Source organism: Paramisgurnus dabryanus, chromosome 24, assembly GCF_030506205.2.
Source record: "Paramisgurnus dabryanus chromosome 24, PD_genome_1.1, whole genome shotgun sequence".
Taxonomy (NCBI): Eukaryota; Metazoa; Chordata; class Actinopteri; order Cypriniformes; family Cobitidae; genus Paramisgurnus; species Paramisgurnus dabryanus.
Window position 1 is genome coordinate 5062044 of NC_133360.1, and position 21089 is coordinate 5083132.

The 21089-nt window shown below is 34.1% G+C and overlaps 3 protein-coding genes across 5 annotated transcripts in view; 1 reads left to right on the plus strand and 2 right to left on the minus strand.

The window, feature by feature from the left end:
• The window catches only part of podxl2 (podocalyxin-like 2), a 92990-nt gene extending 88755 nt beyond the window's left edge, over positions 1 to 4235 (plus strand). The window contains exons 6-9 of the mRNA XM_065266255.2: positions 389 to 545; positions 909 to 970; positions 1062 to 1241; positions 1712 to 4235. Of these exons, the coding sequence (XP_065122327.2) occupies positions 389 to 545; positions 909 to 970; positions 1062 to 1241; positions 1712 to 1924 (612 nt within the window). The 3' untranslated portion in view covers positions 1925 to 4235. The remainder of the gene's footprint in view (positions 1 to 388; positions 546 to 908; positions 971 to 1061; positions 1242 to 1711) is intronic.
• Positions 4236 to 4342: 107 nt separating this feature from the next.
• LOC135722186 (gamma-glutamyl hydrolase-like) lies at positions 4343 to 11135 on the minus strand. Of its 3 annotated transcripts, none has more exons than XM_065244323.2 (9): positions 10863 to 11135; positions 8711 to 8825; positions 8573 to 8623; positions 8335 to 8419; positions 8128 to 8266; positions 7698 to 7804; positions 7468 to 7558; positions 5669 to 5740; positions 4343 to 5503 (listed from the first exon to the last, which is right to left on the minus strand). In XM_065244323.2, the coding sequence occupies exons 1-9, from the start codon at positions 10888 to 10890 to the stop codon at positions 5382 to 5384; spliced, it is 810 nt and encodes a 269-aa protein (XP_065100395.1). In that variant the 5' UTR covers positions 10891 to 11135; the 3' UTR covers positions 4343 to 5381. The 3 variants fall into 3 exon arrangements, with proteins under 3 accessions (XP_065100395.1, XP_065100394.1, XP_065100396.1); XM_065244322.2 differs by having other exon boundaries at positions 5603 to 5740; positions 10863 to 11128; XM_065244324.2 differs by lacking the exon at positions 5669 to 5740 and having other exon boundaries at positions 10863 to 11133.
• A 2525-nt stretch (positions 11136 to 13660) lies between these two features.
• On the minus strand, positions 13661 to 19758 carry LOC135722222 (gamma-glutamyl hydrolase-like). The gene is made up of 9 exons (XM_065244325.2): positions 19515 to 19758; positions 18534 to 18648; positions 18403 to 18453; positions 18162 to 18246; positions 17947 to 18085; positions 16000 to 16106; positions 15774 to 15864; positions 14123 to 14260; positions 13661 to 14017 (listed from the first exon to the last, which is right to left on the minus strand). Exons 1-9 carry the CDS (start codon positions 19540 to 19542, stop codon positions 13896 to 13898), a joined length of 876 nt encoding a protein of 291 aa, XP_065100397.1. The 5' UTR covers positions 19543 to 19758; the 3' UTR covers positions 13661 to 13895.
• Between the last annotated feature and the right edge of the window lie 1331 nt (positions 19759 to 21089).

The window sequence follows — 21089 nt, forward strand, 5'->3', positions numbered from 1 at the left end:
CATCTTTTATCAAAATATCTTCTTCCTCATTTATCACAGTACTTCCATAATATCCGTTTTTCTTCTACGGAAGTCAATAGTTACTGCAGCTGTGTGCTTACCATCATTTATCAAAATATCTTCTTTTTTGTTCATTAGAAACAAAAAAATTCATACAGCTTTACAACAACATGAGGATGAGAAAATGATGACAGAAACTTTATTTTTGGGTGTACTATCCCTTTGAAGCCCACAAATAACCTTGTTTGAACCATCGATCTTACAGATTCCCAAGCCTAGATCGTTAACCATTCTCACACCCCGTGGTTTCCCTTTCATTATGACAATTTTTTTGGGGAAGATCTTTTTGTGTCTGATGCGTTTTAATATGAGTGTGTATTTTGTGTAGGATGAGTTTCGTACGGAGAATGGAGACAGACTGCTAGAATTGCTGGAAAACACTTTCTCTATAAAGATGAGCATCCCGCAAGGATCCTGGCTCATCTTCCTTAGCAAACCCACTCAACAAGACCACCAACTCCTCATGACTTTAGCCAGCGAGCAGGGTAACACATAGTCACCCACACAAATATATACAAACACACAAGCACATGTTCCTCTAGGCAATTGTGGTTCAATTAGTTGCACTTTGTAAGATGATATTTATAGTTCAGATGAAAGTTTTTTACACTCACGCAGATGATACATATATCTTGTGGAGTTAACAAATCAACTCAAAATTAAACAAAAAAAATCCTAACATTTACACACAGCACCTTTATACACACAGAATTTGTCGTAGTAAACATATTGTTTTAATATTTAAAGGTTTAACTTTGATTTTACCGTAAAATGTGAAAATTTCTCAACTAAAACCATAGTATAGTTTTAAACTTGTTTTCCAGTTCATGTTGTCCTTTTTATTCCAGAAATCATTGCACCTAAAGAGGTTCTGTCAATGCTGGGTGAAATCAAAAGAGATCTGTATGAGGTCAGTTACTTAAAATAAAAAAAACACTTTTAATTATAATAAAACTGGTTATGGATTTATACAGAAGAAATTATGTTTTACTTTATCTCAGATTGGCATTCAGAATTATTCCAGCGTAAACACATGCCACTCGAGACCCAGTCAAACCCGCAGTGACTACGGTAAACTATTTGTGGTTCTGGTGATCATCGGGTCGATCTGTGTCCTTATTATCGCTTCTGGAGTCATCTACATCTGCTGGCAACGCCGTTTACCCAAACTCAAGAACATGGTACGTCGGATACATCCATCAGAATATGCTTACCCATAGGGCAAATATACAAAAAATTGCCAAAAAAATGGCAAAAAAAATAAATGTAATGAAATATATTTTGAAATATGTTTACCAAAATGTATTTTTCACCAATACATTTATGGCCATTTTTTGTAATTTTAAAAATTTAAATATTTTTAAGCATTTATATTTACATCACATTGTAAGGAAAACTTTGAAAGTTACAAACCTATAAACTTAACAGGTTTGAAAATTAAATTTAAATATATTTTCAACTGCAAAAATATACTTAACCTGCAGTTTTATGTTTCAACCAGTGATGGCGATAGAGAGGTAAATGTTACAGAGTGCAACTCTAAATAGTTTTTTTGTAAACCTCTCCCTTGTTTAAATGATATTTTGGGACCAAATCAACTTACTGTTTGTGTTGTTTCTGCGTATGTTTTTGTCGGTTTGTGTCTGATAAGTCACGAGGTGAAGAGCTTAACTTTGTGGAAAACGGCTGCCATGACAACCCCACGCTGGACGTCACCAGCGACAGCCAATCAGAGACACAGGAGAAGAAACCCAGCGCCAATGGGGTGACGGCGGGCGGAGACGCAGGAAGCGGATGGCAGGTGCTGGTCAACAAACCCGGAAAAGAGGAGGAAGACAACCAGGAGGAAGACACTCACCTTTAATCCCGAAACCAGTCAGCATGGAAAAGCAGTATTGCGTTTGAGACTATGAAGGCAGCAAACATTTTCAAGCTTTTTCAAAACATCCGCTCTATAATACGTGATGTGTTTTGGCTTGTGCGACATTTTCCTTTATCTGCATTTAACGTTACGAAGATTAAATTCAGATGGACTGACGTGCTTTAAACGTGACTACTGCGGCCCGGGACGTTTTTGCGTGCGGGAACAAATCATTAGGATTTATTGAAATTGAATGTGTCAAACAATCAATAGGATATTTTAGAATTTCAAATCGGTTCAAATATCTTGGATGTTTGGTCTGAGAAAAAGGATTTCTTGCACTGTAAAATGAAAATAGTTTAACAAAATTGAAACTTCTGTCATTTTTTACTATGGTCCGATTCACGATTCACGTCACGTTTCCGGCTGACGTCAGAGGTATTCAGGCCAATCACAACGTACAGATTAGCTGGTCAGATGAGTTTGGTACAAAATCAGTGCTTCAGGAAGACAAGGAAACCTGGAGCCACAAAAATGTACGGTATGTGGAAAATAATGTGTTTTTGAACCATAAACCATTTGTATTTGTGAACACGAACACAAATACACAAAATAACGTTGATTTTAAGCGTTGATTTTTCACACAATTATTTTTCGTTTTCGTCACGCAATGAAACCTTTCACACACAATCTGGTGCTTATTTACGAGCCCCTAAGGTGATCTAAAGTTTAGTTTCATGTGCTCAGATTTTTTTTTTTAAAGTTAAGTTTCGCGTGCGCATGTGAAACTATCGTGTGCGCACGTGAAACTAAACGCGATAGTTTCATATGCGCACACGATAGTTTCATGTGCACGCAAAACTAAATGCAAGAGTTTCACGTGCGCACACGATAGTTTCACGTGCGCACGTGAAACTAAACTTAGTTAAATTTTTTCTCCATGTCCCCTTAGGGGCTCCGTACTTATTAATTAATCAGTTGCAAAAAATTCGCAAAACAGTACAAATGGACGTTATGTCAGATGAAATTCTCGATTTGCCTTTCGCTTGTACGGTGGCTCTAAACATTAAAACATCTCTCAAAATGCTCCAGATGTTGAAAAACGCTGAAAATTTATTTAAGCCAATCCGAATTTTTAAATGATGCACAAAAGTTTTGGAGGCAGTGTGTAAATATGCTATTTTATTTATGAACATTTCAGACGATAATTTCATACTTTTTGCAAACATCATTAGCCTCGTAACTGAATTCATATGATAGCTTTGTGTGCATTTTAGATTAATATTTCTTTTAAACATTTGGTTTTGAGATGGCGTTTTGACCTAATGTTAATTTTACAGGCATGGTGAACTCAAATGAGGCTGAGAAAATGACAGAATTTTCATTTTTGGTAAACTGTTTCTTTAAAAACATGAATACTTGACGAAGTTGATTGTATGAAGGGATTTCTTGAAGGTTTTAACAGTGTATCTCTAACAATACACTATAAACATATTTTTATTCAATTCAATGCAAGTATTTAGTTGCATCTTGTGTTAGACATGCTGAATGCTGGATGGACGACTGTCACCTCGCCTCGCTCCGTTATCATGTATCGGAATGGCTCTGTGTTGGATCAGTGTTACTCTTTAAGGTTTATATATCGCACATTTAACGTTTCAAAACACCAACAGAAACATGATTCACCATCCTCTCATTCAGTGAAGATCAATCTCTTTGACGCTTACGTTATCAGTGTTTGGTTGGAAAATGTTAGCTTTAATTGCCAAAAAAACAAAAAGTGATTGATTACAACCCTGCCAGAAAATTCATCTTGAAACAGATGCCAAACCCATCCAGCAGGGTTCATTGTTTATAGTGGTGATCTTGTTTATTTGTTTGTCAGAAAACAATCTCTCTGGTTTATTTGTCTCGCAATGAAAAAGCTTTTCTGGTTTTACTCATAAGTGCATGAAACACTGTAGTATTTAAGTCTATGCACATGCCGGGGGTCGACTGATTATACACATTTAAATAAACGTAAACAGTTAGTATTGAAATACATAGGAAACACTAAACATATGTGCATTTTTCTTTGAGTAGTTTTCTTATCAAGGCTTGATGTGTAGGAGAATTCGACGCCTGTGTAAACGCTTACATTTCGTACCGTTTCCGTCTCTGTACGAGAGCTGTTAGCAAATTTGCACTTTTTTGCATTTTGTATCTCGATTTGCTTAATGTATCTGATTGTAACGAGATTTAGATCTCGCTGATTTCTGGTAATTTTATGTTACACCATCTATTGAAAAGGTAAAAAATAAATGTTTTGAGAAGTCTTGTCCAGTTTTTCTTTAATGTGCTGTAAAGTTTGAAAAGTCATTATACATGACAACATTTTTTAATGAAATTGATAAATAAGTTTTAGTAGTTTTTTAGGTGTATTTGGTGACATTAACAACTAACAATATGTGGAGATGGTAACTGAATTATATTACGCAGCAGCCAAAAAATAATCCCCTTAGTAACTTTCAATGGCAGGGGACTATTTTCGGGCAGTGCGTAATATCACTACGCCTGCTTCAGCCATGTTACATCAGCAAAGTCCTTGATTAATTACGCTCATATTACGCTAGTTTGAGAGTATAGTCCATATATCTGCTTTAAAAAAAATCGCAACTTTTAATTTTCTGTCTGTAAGTACACGGTATAACTACAGAAGAGTCAAGTTTTAAATAGGAAAAATATATATATTTTTTTAGCGCGATGGTATGTTTTAATCAGATTCAATGGATTGTGCTAAGCTATGCTAAAAGTTCTAGCGCCAGATCCGGAAAAAGCTGAATGGATTCAAAAAAGGTAAAAATCAAATGTTTAACACACTAGGGGAGCTGGAAAATGAGTAAATGTCCATTTAACCACATAATATATTTTATTGGGCATATTTGAAAAGTAAATTTATTTGACAAATTCCACCTGTCCAAAAATGTTTAGTTGATAATACAAAAACCTCTGGTGAAGGAAATAACTAAACTGGTATTCTTAAACATACCATAAAGTCTTGCTGCCCCTATAGATCATTTGAAGTATAGCAGTCTAGACTTGGTTTTCTATGCCAAGTTGACCATTATTTTAAATAATAAAAATAAGCTGCTACTTTAATTTCATTATAACCACAGGACAATTGATCAGAATTTCCTAAAACGTACAAAGCATCAGAACATGACTGTAAATTGGCGTTTATTGTAACACAGGAAATGTACTTTTCTGTTTATATATATACTACAGGTGGATATTGTTTGCACATCTGTCTTAACATTACCAGATTAATTTAGTCATGTAGTCAACTGTTTTCACATATAAATCATCCAGATTTTTAACATCAGGACATGATGTTAAATAGGAGGGTAAAATATTTGTTTTAAAACATAATAAAACCCACTGACTTTGTGGTCATGATGAATACTGTGGGTATTGACGCTTTTCATTCAAAGTAGTAATTCTGCATGAAGATGCTTTTAAGGCCGTTGAAGACCGGCTGATAGTTGTAAATAAGAGCTTTCTCTTCTTCAGTTTGCGAAGGAAAGCGATGATGACTTTTCATTGCTGGAAAAGACAAGCATATAAACTCAATTCTGTTCAGTAATTTAATTGAAATGTTAATTCTCACAAAACAATACAGAGAGATTCGTTTCTTTGACCAACCTTCAGAGACGAAGAAGTGTGCGGTGTAGAAAGAGACTTTCATGGCCGAGAGCGTGTGAACCATACCGGGTTTCTCAATCCACTCATATGGACTTTTCTCTGGATGCCACTGTACACCGTAGAATGGATAGCAATACGCTACAAGACATACCACAGATTCAGACAATGTAAGGTTAGGTATAAAACTATTTGTGAGTGAAATTGTTGTGAAAACAAGTGGAAGAGCATCTTAGAGAATGGAAGGGGAGACCAGGGACAGTTGTAACAGGGGACGGTTGTAACACCTTAAATTCCTCCAATCAGAAACAACCTAGAGTGATGACACTCACTGTGCACATGCTCAGTTAGTTTCCCTCCATTATTGCCATAAAGCACGCCACATTTGAATCTTTAAATCTGAGATTATTTTTGAGGAAAAATTTACTTTTCTTTCTGATGTACTTTTTTGGATGCTGTTAAAAGATGTTTATGAATTCAAACAATTATTATTATAATAACTGTTTTGTAAGCTAAAAATAGAAATGGCTAACAAGTGTCAAACTAGCAGTGAAGCTAGCTCACATGCGATGAAAACTGATGATTGGTTATACTGGGACGGTTGTAACGCTCCATAACAACTGTCACAGTAAGTTTCATTTATATTTTAAAAACTAATCAAGCTAAAAACCTGCATAGTTTCCCTTTAATGTGCAAATTAAAAGTAAAATGTGCATTGCAAATTAAATGTAAATCATTTTCTTATAATTTGACAGTATCCTCCACTTTTTTTGTCATATGTGTGAATAAAAGGTAATCATTTCTTAAAAACATGAAATGAATAGTAGTGATGCACCGATGTATCGGCCACCGATATTTATCGGCCGATTTTTAATGAATTTGAATCCATCGGCATATCGGCAATAGCACGAGAAAGGCCGATACCAATTGTTTATTAATTAACTGCATAAAGAAATCCATTATATGTAAAAAATGAGTTAATGTTGTTAATAAAATAAATGCTGAATAGAAAAAACCACCTTTAAAGGTTGTCATGCTGTCTTATTATATTTGTTTTAGCTTAATTTGTGCCTCTCTTATTATGTTGGTCAGTTGAATGTTAATTAGTTCAAATCCATCTTCAGTAAAAATAATTTGATGCAGAAATAAACTAGCTAATAGACCAACTGTATAGTATTGTATACAAGTGTTTAATATCGGCATCGGTATCGGCCAGAAGTTGTCTGTTTAAATCTGTATCGGTATCGGCCCAAAAAAGTCCTATCGGTGCATCCCTAATGAATAGTCACAATAACCTTGACTGATAAATATAATTTTTCTATTTTGAGTATATGATTGATTCAATATGTCTATTTTATATGTTACAACGTCCCTGTACAAAATAAAAACAGATGCTGAACAAAAACTAAAAATGCATCAAAGCCAATGTTTTTATCAATCTTTGGCATGTAAAAAAGGTAAATTATTTTTTTATTAATAATTGGTCAATTAGTGTGTTTTTTCCCCAAAATCAGTGACACCACTTGGCAATTAAAGAGTTAAAATCATGGAAATTTTGTAAACATTTGGTAGTTTTGATCAGTACTAAGGTTGATTAACAGATTTATGAAAAAAATAAGAACAAAATTATTCTGATGCATTTTTACAGCCGTTTAATTTAGTGGCCTTTTTTGTACACGAACAACCCTGAAGGGATAAACTTATTGAACTGTATTATGTAACTTTTGAGCAAGTTTCTTTATTCAAATTCACAAGGCTAAAAGTGCAACTAGTTGAAGAAACGCCCAATTATAAAAAGCCGCCTCTCATTGCCACAAACGCGTACTGTGTGATCCACCCTTTAGGCATTACGTGTGACACATTCATACCCTCCATTGTAGAAACAAACTCCGTCTTGCCGTCTGAACTGGTGGTTAAGACTCTATAGAAATGCTTCAGTTTGGCATTGTTGTTGTAATTCTGTGAAAACAAAATAAATTTAGACAATTTAGTACTAAATGAGTACTAAACAAAATTGTGTTGGTGTTTTGTTCATGATCATGAATCAGTTTCACTAAAGAAATTCTAATTGAACTTTATCTTTAGTGAGAAGTCGTACCTGTAGTGACAAACTCAAAGCATGGAAATTAGGTGTCATGTTTTCTTCTGCTAAAGACTGAATGATATCTTTTGGAAACCTTTTGAACATCCTGCTGTTGTGTGATCCTGCGTTTAATAAAACATGACCCACAAGACTTTAATGAAGATCAAATTAAACAAAACACTACACAAATATCCAAACAAAGGATCAAAGCTGATATTAATCAGGTCCCCTTCAAAAATGACTATTGAGAAATGTTAAGTTTATTGACCCCCCTCCACATTGTCAGATGACAAATATAATAAAGAAAAACTACAAGGCTGCTCAAAGATTGGGCTAGAACAAGCTTGTTACACAAAACTGTAGCCACATTTTGAATGTTATTTATCTGGTAACTGTCTTGAACACACACATCCTTTCAAACAAATAAACAGCAGACAAACATCACCTGGACTGAAGATCAGAGGTAAAGCGACGGCTTTGGTGTCGGTCGGTGTGAGCAGGTTCTTGTTGCTGGTCAGGATTGTGAGCTGCTGAAAACCCTGACAGGTTCCAATGATCGGAAAATAATCTGAAGCATCATTCGCCTGTTGTGTTAAAGTCACAATGAGCATCACTCTATAAGACATTTCTTTCACATAATACATTTATTTACTTTTATCGCAAGGTCATAGAAAATCTTCGTTGTTCTTGCACACTGGGACTTCTCCATGTCTACGTTCCCACCAGGCAGCGACAAACTACAAGAGCAATAAACCCAGAAATTTTTTAAATACTTCAGATTTAGACTTATTCAGTTACTTACACAGTATTATGCAACATTTAGTTGTCTAATAAAACTTAAGGTGTCTTTTGGTAACCGTGATTTAAAAGAACTGTTTCCATTAACTCACCCATTTATCGAGTTGAAGAGTTTCACATATTCCTCCTTTGTTTGATTTATGCTGTGAAACACATCATACAACAATGTGTATTATAATTCAAATTATTATTATTATAATTCATTTATAAGGTTGTGTTTAGCATCTTACTGGATTGGCACAACTCTGGCACCAGCTGACTCCAGATGTTTCACAAAGGATGCTTGAATATAAGAAGATCCCTGCGCGTGAGGGTCACCCTCCCAATTTTCCTGGGCTAAAATACCTGAATCATGAAGATGACCAAAAATAAGTTCAAGAAATAAATAGGAAGGCTTATACTGATGGGTGTTTCTCCAATCATAAACATAAAAATAAATTATATCACTTTATGGCAACGCACTTAAAAGCTGTCGCTTTATAAATGTATGCAATATCATACTTCTGAAATCATCATCGCATGCAAAGTGTACCAAAGATAAAAACGTACTTTGTCACCAAATAATTTAGTTCGTTTTTTCAGTCGCTCTGGTATTTCTCAAATCATCTTGACATTTGCAAAACAGTAAGTGCATTTCTCAAAATAATTCATACAAATAGCAAACAACATACCTGCAAAAGCCACTATCTTGCTCAAAATCCTTAGTTCATCCCTCAAAAGTAAAATCTGTGTCAGTGAACATCAGTGGCGGTCGCTGACTTCTTTTTTTGAGGGCGCACGATGCAAAGATTGTCACAACATGTATGTAGCCCGCCATGTGTGTTGTTCATAATTACAAAATATGTATTCTGCGCATCGAGTGATGCTATGTGCATCACGTGTCTTGTCAAAATAAGTGCCTGCTGCAGATGCGTCTAAAGGGTTTATGATAAAAAATACGCTGGCTTTGCATAATCTCATGCGTTATCAGAGTTTACTGTTAAAGGAGTGTCTTGCGTGTATTTTGTGAATGTGAGTGTCTCCCATAAACAGTTTTGACGTGTGTGCAGGCACTTATTTTGATAAAACACGTGATGCACATGGTTCACATGACGCAACAAACACATATTTTGAATTGGCGCCCCTCGGATGAGCAGCTACCAGCCGCCACTGATGTACACGGCAAAAATGACGTATTTTAATCTTGTTTTTGTACAAATGTCTAGAATTTCTTAAATCAAGATGTATTTTCTTGATGAGAAAAATTACCACAGAAAATAAGTCTAGTTTTTAGACAAAAAAAATACAATTTAAGTGAATTTGTACCAAGCCCCTAAGGTGAGGAATAAAAAAGTTTATTTTCATGTGCTCATGCGAAACCTTCATGTGCAGAATTTTTTTTTAAAGTTTAGTTTCACGTGCGCATGAGAAACAATCATGTGCGCACATGAAACGTTCGCACATTTTTCTTGAATTTAGTGTTTGGGGAAAATGTTCAAGTTTTTTTGCTTAGCCCATTGGCAGATTTTTTTGCTTTTTTATGTACAAAATCACTTAAAATTAAAATTTTTGGTCAAAAAACGACTTATTGTCTTGGGTCGTTTTGCTCATCAAGAAAAAAGCTTCTTAATGTAAGAATTTTTAGATATTTTTACTGAAAACAAGACAAAAATAAAAATACTAAGAAATGTTTTTCTTGAAAATAATTTTTTTGGCAGTGTGGGGTGAGAAAAAAATCTTAATAGATCTTAATTTAAGAATTTTTTGATATTTGTACTGAAAACAAGACAAAAATACTAAGAAAGTCATTTTTTTGCAGTGTAAAGACTTGCTATGAACCGATGCCTAGATGTTGTGGGCGGTGAGACTATTAAACAGAGACATATTATAAAACATTTTGATCAACATGGCAAATGATAATGTAAGAAACAGAAGAGAATTGTACATAATCATACACTAAACATTTCTGTAGAAATACAGTATTACTGGCAACTACCTGCCAGTAACTTACTGTAGATTTTACATTTATGCTATTTGCTGGCAACAGTTTGTTTAAAGTCAAATGAACATGAAACATTTTCAGTCTTTATCTCTTACAGTAAGTTACTGGCAACCAGCTGCATAATTACAGCAAATTTTTATAGTGTATGCATGGATGTACCAAAGCATTTGCAACTTCTTCAAAAAAAAAAAGAGAAACAAGTGACACAATAATGTAAGGATTGAACAGCTAGTTTGATAATTTCAATACTGATCTGAGAAATGTACCAAAGCGACTGTGAAAATCTGTTATAAAAGTTAGTTGATAAATTAAATATATTAGATATATATTTTAAATTAAGCATTGCTTTTTTTTCATCAGCATGGCACATTGGACAAAATAAGCAAAGGATAAGATTTTACCAATGATGGGTCTGTAGTTCAGAGACATCGTGTGTGGCTGGTTATGTGAGTTTCTGGACTTTGCTGTCCGGTCAATCTGAAGTCAATTTAAAATCCTGGTCCTGAAGGTCCAAATGCACCACATGATGCCCAGTAACACAAGCAGAAACTTCCCCGTATGAAAAAAAAGCTGAGGTCAGGTAATAAATTGTATTTCCTCTTTTTAAATGCAACTCTGTTCATGGAGTTACAGCGCAACAGTTTGGATGGTTTTATACGCCCATTTAATGTCTAGGTGCACCCTAATAAATCTTTGAGTTGACACCATTGATTTGCATTAAAAAGTGGTTTTGAAACATACAAATGGCATGCATAGAACTCCTCAGGGGCAGGGGCTGACGGACTTAAGGGCATAAAAACAAATATTATGTCAAATAACAATTAAAATTTCTTTCCTGTTTTTTTAATTTCCTGCTTTTTTTCCTTTGCATTATATAAACGTTCTAATAACACATCAAATAAAAAAGGGAATTTAGGAAAATATTATTTAATTTACCAAACAAAAAGCGAGAAGTTAATTTTGAGGACTTCATGTTCATGTTGTAAACTTTATGTATTTATTATATGTATAACAGTGTTAACAATCATGAAATCGGTAAGTTAACTGATCTATTCGCAGTGTTTTAATTCCTTATATCTTTGATTAAATGTCTCACTTCACCTTCTTTAACTTTGTGTCAAATGCTTGAAAATAATTAACTTTTATTTTATGCAACTACAGTAGTACTACTGCTGTTGTTTTACAGCAGTCTACCGCAAATTCAAAACATACAGTAAATCACTGTAAATTAAATATTAATACCCATAATGCAATGCATATTACAGTAATTAACTGGAAATTAAATGATGGTATTTTACTGGGCATTTTGTGGTAAGTAACTGTAGAAATTACAGATAAGTCTAACAGTGTAGGGTGCATCCCAATTCAAGGACTCATATTTGAAGGCAAATGACATCACCGAGCTGCGACGAAGGCTGTCCCAATTCGAAGGCTCCTTCACATACAAGCCTCCAAATATGGCTTTTTTGTCCTGAAACCAAGGATCCATAGATGTGTCCTTCCCAGCCTTTGCCACCCAAAGATTCAATTTGCGCCCATGATGTCTGGGTCAAGGCATTTTGAAATAAGCATTCGATAAAAGTGTATATTTTGCAAATTAAATGTCCTGGTTTTACTATTATAAATGATGTTTTAGTGATGTAAATATTATTGCTGCAATATTGCGTTTGCTTTTGTATATTTTTAAGGTTGAATGATACATACTGTTGGATAGTTTAATCTGCATCAATGTGTTGTGTGTTATATTTTATTAAAAAAAAATCTGATAGTTCTGCAAGTGAAGCAACTCCTCCTTAGGCTAGGCCATCTCATTTCAGTTTGCTTCGTGGACTTTAGAGGCTGCAGCCTTCAAATATCGAGCCTTGCTTTCAAAGTCCAGGGGCTTAAAAGGATCCAGACCTTCAATTGGGATGTACCCGTAAACACACGGGTGTTATGTTTTTTGTTTTACATTTAGATTTAATATTTAGACATTTTAATTGATAAAAATGAATTATTGGGATCCCTGGGAATCAAACCTTAAGCGATTTCCAACAGTAGCGATTCCCAGCTTCAGGAAAAAACACATTTTGCATGCTTTTGCCTCCTGCGATGTAAGTAAAATATGCAAATAAAGATGGTGAATATTGTCTTTTAACATATGAAATATATTTACATGCCTATGACATTTATGTCTTCAATGTTACTTGTATGGAGTCTTTATAGAAGATTGTTGATCTGATCTCTCATTTAAGTTTTTAATTTTATACATTCATTTATTTTTCTACAATTTCTAAGAATTTCATGTGATACCATGGTTCACCTGGGAGGTTTTCTGCCCCCTATCATTTGAAGCATAGCAGTCTAGTTCAGTCTAGTTTTTAGACCAAAAATATCAAATGTAAGTGATTTCGTTCATAAAACAAGCAAAGAAATCTGCCATCGGGGTAAGCTAATTTTTCTTGAATTTTGTGTTTGAGAAAAATGTTAATTTTTTTGCTTACCCCACACTGCAAAAAATATTTTTAAGAAAAAATGTTCTTAGTATTTTTGTCTTGTTTTCAGTTAAAATGTCTAAATATTCTTAAATTCTTAAATTAAGATGCTTTTTCTTGATAAGTAAAACGACCCAAGAATTTAAGTCAATTGTTTACACCAAAAATATCAAATTTAAGTGATTTTGTGCATAAAACAAGCAAAAAAATCTGCTAATGGGGTAAGCAAATTTTTCTTGAACTTACTGTTTAGCTCTATAGGGGAGATGGAAAAAAGTATATTCAAAAAAAGTGTAGTGTCCATTTAAACACATAAAATATTTTATTAGGCATATTTGAAAAGTACATTTATTTTACAAATTCCACCTGTCCAAAAAAGTTTAGTTGATAATACAAAAACTTCTGGTAAAGGAAAGAACAAAACTGGTATTCTTAAACGCATCATAAAGCTTTGCTGTCCCCTATAGATCATTTGAAGTATAGCAGTCTGGACTTGGTTTTCTATGTCAAGTTGACTATTATTTTAAATAATGAAAATAAACTGCTAATTTAATTTCAATCAAACCACAGCACAATGTAACATATTTTTCCTAAAACGTACAAAGCAACAGAACATTACTGTAAATTGGCGTTTATTGAATGTACTGTTCTGTCTATATATATATATATATATATATATATATATATATATATATATATATATATATATATATATATATATATATATATATATATACTACAGGTGTATATACACTACCAGATTCATTTAGTCAAGACAGTTGTTTTCACATATAAATCATCCAGATTTTTTAACATCAGGACATGATGTGAATAAATAGAAGCGTAATTATTAATCTTTAAAAACCCAGTGGTCACATCTCTTAATATATATTTGTTTTAAAACATAATAAAACCCACTGACTTTGTGGTCATGATGAATACTGTGGGTATTGACGCTTATTATTCAAAGTAGTAATTCTGCAGGAAGAAGCTGTTAAGGCCGTTGAAGACCGGCTGATAGTTGTAAATAAGAGCTTTCTCTTCTTCAGTTTGCAAAGGAAAGCGATGATGGTTTTTCATTGCTGGAAAAGACAAGCTGCAGTTAGCATATATACTTAATTCTGTTCAGTAATTTAATTGAAATGTTAATTCTCACAAAACAATTCAGATTCGTTTCTTTGACTAACCTTCAGAGACGAAGAAGTGTGCGGTGTAGAAAGCGGCTTTGATGGCCGAGGGCGTGTGAATCATACCGGCTTTCTCAATCCACTCAAATGGACTTTTCTCTGGATGCCACTGTACACCGTAGAATGGATAGCGATATGCTACAAGATATATCACAGATTCAGTTGGGTATAAAACTATTTGTGAGTGAAATCAAGTGGAAAAGAATCTCAGAGAAAAGCTACAAAAGTTGTCACTGGAATGGTAGGGGAGACCAGGGACAGTTGTAACAGGGGACGGTTGTAACACCTTACATTCCTCCAATCAGAAACAACCTAGAGTGATGACACTCACTGTGCACATGCTCAGTTGGTTTCCCTCCATTATTGCCATAAAGGACGCCACATTTGAATCTTTAAATCTGAGATTGTTTTTGAGGACAAATTCACTTTTTTTTTCTGCTGTACTTTTTTGGATGCTGTTAAAACGATCAAATGTCTATGAATTTAAACAATTATTATTTTTGTTTTGTAAGCTAAAAATAGAAATGGCTAACAAGTTTCAAACAGTCAAGCTAGCTCACATGCGATGAAAACATGATTGATGTTACAACCGTCCCTGTACAAAATCAATTTTGCAACCTGTACATATTTCATAAAACCACTTAAATACATTGTTTCAGCAGTTGAAAAAATTAAAGTTTATAATATAACAAATTGGTTATTCCAGTAAAATGGTTTTTGATGTATTGATAAAAATTGCAAAAAGTGTTACAAATGTCCTTGGTCTCCCCTACCTTTCAAAAATGTCCTAAAATGTACAATTTTTGTACATTTAAGGAAACAATATGTATCTAATATGTAGCTTTAAAGTAACAAATATGCACCTTTTAGGTACAAAGTGTACTTTTTGAAAAGGTACCGCACCAGTAATAACTTTTGCACCTTCTTCCTTTATTTCTCAGAATGCACAACATGTGCTGAACAAGCGGCAGATCACAGAGAACACATTTTAAACGTTTTAAAAACAGCTCTTTTAAGTGTTTTCACAATGACAGGAATGAGTGAGACAAGTCTATAACTGTCCGTGAGCGAGGGTTTCAGTGTGGCTTTTTTAAGCAATGGAGTGACCAGGGCCTGCTTAAAAGTGGATGGAAATGTGCCAGTCTGATGAGTTTAAGATTTTTCAAAGGAATATCTACTGTTTCTCTATACGATCATTCGTTGTCATTTCCATCACCACACACGTTCTTCTAAAAATAGTGAAAAAATTCTCATCACACATTAAAAATGTATTCACACTGTGGAAAAAATGATAAAACTACCTACAAAATGATCTTAGACAATTCTGGAGTGGCATAAGTTAATCTATTTTTAAATAACAACTGTATATTGAGATGTGGCTGAAATGACATTTGCTCATTGCAGGTCTGAAAAAAATTATAATATTAACAATTTCTTTTGTAATCTAAGACTGCCCTCTTACAGACCTTAGTTGTTTAAACATATCAAACTGTATCATGTAACTTTTAAGCAAGTTTTTTAATTTACAAATTAACAAGGCTAAAAGTGCCCCTAGCTGAAGAAACGCCCAATTATAAAAAGCCGCCTCTCATTGCCACAAACGCGCACTGTGTGATCCACCCTTTAGGCATTACGTGTGACACATTCATACCCTCCATTGTAGAAACGAACTCCGTCTTGCCGTCTGTATTGGTGGTTAAGACTTTATAGAAATGCTTCAGTTTGGCATTGCTGTTGTAATTCTGTGAAAACAAAATAACTTAAGTTAAAAAATAACTTAAATCATGAGTACTAAAAAATTGGTGGTAGTGTTTTGTTCATGATGCGTAAATCAGTTTCACTAAAGATTGAACTTTATCTTCAATGAGAAGTCGTACCTGTAGTGACAAACTCAAAATATGGAAATTAGATGTGATGTTTTCTTCTGCTAAAGACTGAATGAGATCTTTTGGAAACCTTTTGAACATCCTGCTGTTGTGTGATCCTGCGTTTAATAAAACATGACCCACAAGACTTTAATGAAGATCAAATTAAACAAAATACACAACTATCAAAAACTACACAAATATCAGGGGAAGGGCATGGGGACAGGTCCCGTTATCTGAGGTTGTCACCCTTAAAAATACCATGAAACTATGCGTATTATACACATATAAAGACATGTCTAGTTTAAATAATTGTGTACGTAGTAACAATACAAATGGAGCAAAAATGTTTTTTTTAAGTTTTTATAAACAATTTAGTGCCCCATCTCTTGGCACACAGTGATTTGGTACCACAAAAACAGACGCTTCAGATAAAGAGAAAATGACGTTGTTTTTTCATTACCAGTGTTGCGGGTAGCGCATTACAAGTTTAATTTGCATTATGTAATAATATTCTGAAGTAACAAGTAAAGTAACGCATTATTTTTTAAATGTACACATTAATATTTGAGTTACTTTTTTAAAAAGTAATGCAAGTTACTTTTTTAGTTTAATTAATTCGATAAAAAAATTATGTACTGAATTAAACTAAACATAGTCACATTATGCACTCTATACGTACACGCCTGTGTGTGAACAATTTGAGTCAGAACTGAGATGGCAGGCCAGAGCTCGACATTTTTGGGATGAAATATACAATTTTTGAATGCAGAACTTTTCAGCTATAAAAAACACCTGCAAGGCCTAAAAGAGATCAAGCATCAGCAAAAGTAACCAAAAGGTAACGTAAGCATTTCTTACCATGAAAAGTAACTAAGTAACACAATTAGTTACTTTTTTGGGAGTAACTTAATTTTGTAAAAATTTTAATCAACCACAGTATATGAGACACAATTGCGCAACTCCCTCTATATACAGGTGCTGGTCATATATTAGAATATCATCAAAAAGTTGATTTATTTTACTAATTCCATTCAAAAAGTGAAACTTGTTTATAGTCATTCATTACACACAGACTTCTATATTTTCATGATTATAACTGACAACTAAGGAAAATCCCAAATTCAGTATCTCAGAGAATTAGAATATTGTGAAAAGGTTCAATTTTGAAGAGACCTGGTGCCACACTCCAATCAGCTATTCAATTATCTCAAAAAACCTGCAAAGACAGTCTCTCAGTCTAGTACTGTAAGCTATACAATCATTGGGGAAGACTGCTGACTTGACAGTTGTCCAAAATACGACCATTGACACCTTGCACATTGAGGGCTAGACACAAAATGTCATTGCAAAAGAAGCTGGCTGTTCACAGAGCTCCGTGTCCAAGCACATTAATAATGAGGCGAAGGGAAGGTAAAGATGTGGTAGAAAAAAAGTGTACAAGCAATAGGGATAACAACACCCTGGAGAGGTTTGTGTAACAAAACCCATTCAAAAATGTGGGGGAGATTCATAAAGAGTGGACTGCAGCTGGTGAACCACTACGCACAGACATATGCAAGACCTGGGTTTCAGCTGCAGCAAATATTTTAATTATATGACCAGCACCAGTATACAATAACACTAGCTTACAGTCATTATGTTTAAAGTTTAATTGGTGGCTTGGTTATTCATATTACGGCAATATGGCCGCCACCGATGACACAGTGGCATGGCATGTTATCAAACAAAGGACTAAACCTGAGATTTACACCAATATTGTGTCCCCTTCAAAAATGGCTATTGACAACTTTTAAGTTTATTGTCTCCCCTCCCCACTGTCAGATAACAAATATAATAAAGAACAAAATGAAGCTAAAAATTGGGCTAAAACAAGTTTGTTACACAAACTGCAGCCACATTTTAAATGTTATTTATCTGGTAATTTTAATTGCGTAACTTTCAGGCAAAAAACAACACCTGGAGTGAAGATCAGAGGTAAAGTGGAGCCTTTGGTGTTGGTCGGTGTCAGCAGGTTCTTGTTGCTGGTCAGGATTGTGAGCTGCTGAAAACCCTGACAGGTTCCCCAGATCGGAAAATAATCTGAAGCATCATTCGCCTGTTGTGTTAAAGTTACAATAAGCATCACTCTATCAGACATTCAGACATTTCTTTCACATAATACATTAATTTACTTTTATCGCAAGGTCATAGAAAATCTTCGTCGTTCTTGCACACTGGGACTTCTCCATGTCTACGTTCCCACCAGGCAGCAACAAACTACAAGAGCAATAAACACAAAAAAACCTTAAATACTTCAGATTTAGACTTATTCAGTTACTTACACAGTATTATGCAACATTCAGTTGTCTAATAAACCTTTAAAAGGTGTCTTTTGGTAACCGTGATCTAAAAGGACCATTTCCATTAACTCACCCGTTTATCGAGTTGAAGAGTTTTACATATTCCTCCTTTGTTTGATTTATGCTGTGAAACACATCATGCAACAATTTTATTATAATTAAAAGTATTTTTTGTTGGAATTCATTTATAAGGTTGCATCTTACTGGATTGGCACAACTCTGGCACCAGCTGACTCCAGATGTTTCACATATGATGCTTGGACATAAGAAGATCCCTGCGCGTCAGGGTCACCCTCCCAGTTTTCTTGGGCTAAAATACCTGAATCATGAAAGATGACCAAAAATAAGTTTAAGAAATATATAGGAAGCCTATATTGATGGGTGTTTCATAAACATAAAAATAAATGATATCACATTATGGCAACGCACTTAAAAGCTGTCACTTAATAAATGTGTCTTGTCAAAATAAGTGCCTGCTGGAGACGCGCCTAAAGGGTTAATGATAAAAGAGATGCTCACGTTTGCTAGAGACTTGCATAATCTCATGCATAATCAGAGTTTACTTGCTTGTATTTTGTGAACGTGAGCGTCTCTTTTATCATAAACAGTTTTGTTTTTGAATTGGCGTCCCTCGGATGAGCAGTCACCAGCTGCCACTTCTTCTTATTTTTATCTTGTTTTTGGACAAATATTAAAAATTTCTTAAATTAAGATGTATTTTCTTGATGACCAAAATGACCAAAGAAAATAAGTCTAGTTTTTTAGACAAAAAAATACAATTTAAGTGAATTTGTGCTTAAAACAAGCAAAAAAATAAATAAATAAATCTGCCAATGCACTGCAAAAAATTATTTTCAAGAAAGAAATTATTTGTATTTTTGTCTTGTTTTCAGTAAAATATCTTAAAATTCTAAGCAAATTTTTCTTGAATTTAGTGTTTAAGAAAAACTTTCAAGTGCTTACCCCATTGGAAGATTTTTTTGCTTTTTTATGTACAAAGTCACTTAAATTTGATATTTTTGGTCTAAAAACTAGACTTATTTTCTTGGGTCATTTTACTCATCAAGAAAAAGCATCTTAATTTAAGAATGTTTAGATATTTTTACTGAAAACAAGACAAAAATACTAAGATCTTTTTTTTAAGCATGTCACATTGGACAAAATAAGCAAAGTATGAGATTTTACCAATGATGGGTCTGTAGTTCAGGGACATCGTGTGTGGCTGGTTATGCGAGTTTCTGGACTTTGCTGTCCGGTCAATCCGAAGTCAATTTAAAATCTTCTGCACCACACGATGGCCAGTAACACAAGCAGAAACTTCCCAGTATGACAAAAAAGCTGAGGTCAGGTAATAAATTGCATTTTAATCCTCTTTCAAATGCACATTTTCCAACTCTGTTCCTGGAGTTACCCTAGAAGCACAACAGTTTTGACGGTTTTATACGGCCATTTAAGGTCTTGGTACACCCTAATAAATCTTTGAGTTGACACCATTGATTTGCATTAAAAAGTGTTTTTGAAACATGCAATGTTTATACAATCGCATGCACAGACCTCCTCAGGGGCTGACGGACTAAAAGGGCATAAAAATCATTATTACGTCAAATAACAATCAAATGTATTTATTTCTTTCATTTGCATTATATAAAAAACATTGTAACAAACTCATCAACAAACTGTCCAAAGACATCAAACTAAAATAGGGACATTAGGAAAATATTATTAAATTTACCAAACAAAACAGCGATAATCAAGTTAATTTTGTGGACTTCGTGTTCATGTTGTAAACTTTATGTATTTATTATATGTATAAAAGTGTTAGCAATCATGAAATTGGTAAGTTAACTGATCTATTCACAGTGTTTTAATTCCTTATTTCTCTGATTAAATCTCACTTCACCTTCTTTGACTTTGTGATAAATGCCTTTCTTACAAAAAAAAAACATTTCAATAAGCTTAACCATTTGAAATTATTCCTTAAACCTACTGCTATGTTAATAAGAAAATAGAAAAAATAAGGCACTCCTGATAAATGTAAAAAAGCCTTTAATCAAAAAATGGCTACATGCCAACGCGTTTCAACTAAACAGTTTTTATCAGGGCTGTTACATTTATCAGGAGTGCCTCTTTTTTATTTTCTTATTAACATAGCGGTGTGTTTTAGCTATGAAAAATAGGTTTTAGACATAATTTCAAATGGTTAAGCTTACTGAAATGTACAAACTATCTATTTTCTTTTTGCTATTACAGGCCCTTTTTTGAAGAGCACTCTGGATTGTTTGTACATTATTTATAATTTTTTTAAAGCGTTCCTTCTTCTTTTTTCTACACCGCTATATGTTAGCTTATACACCATCAAACCTTATAGGAGGCTGCATATATGAAAAAAAAACACCTAACCCTAAAAAATTCTAACAAAAGTTTTCTCAGCTGTTTTTTGTAGTGTTAGGTGTCCCTAATAACATACTAAGTTTACCAAAGTTTGACCACTATAAAGGTGTTATTTTCAAGATGGCGTCCACCAAGACAGACAGGAAGCCCTTAACATATTGGAATCTATTTGCCACTGTTGACACTGTCAATCCCCACATCCTCCTGTCGACCCTCAAGGATATGGTTGTCACTGACATGGCGCTACTATGGTTCAGGTCTTACCTCTCAGGGAGGTCATTTAGAGTATCCTGGAGAGGTGATGTCTCTGAACCCCAACGTCTCAATACCGGGGTACCTCAAGGCTCAGTGCTTGGACCACTGCTCTTT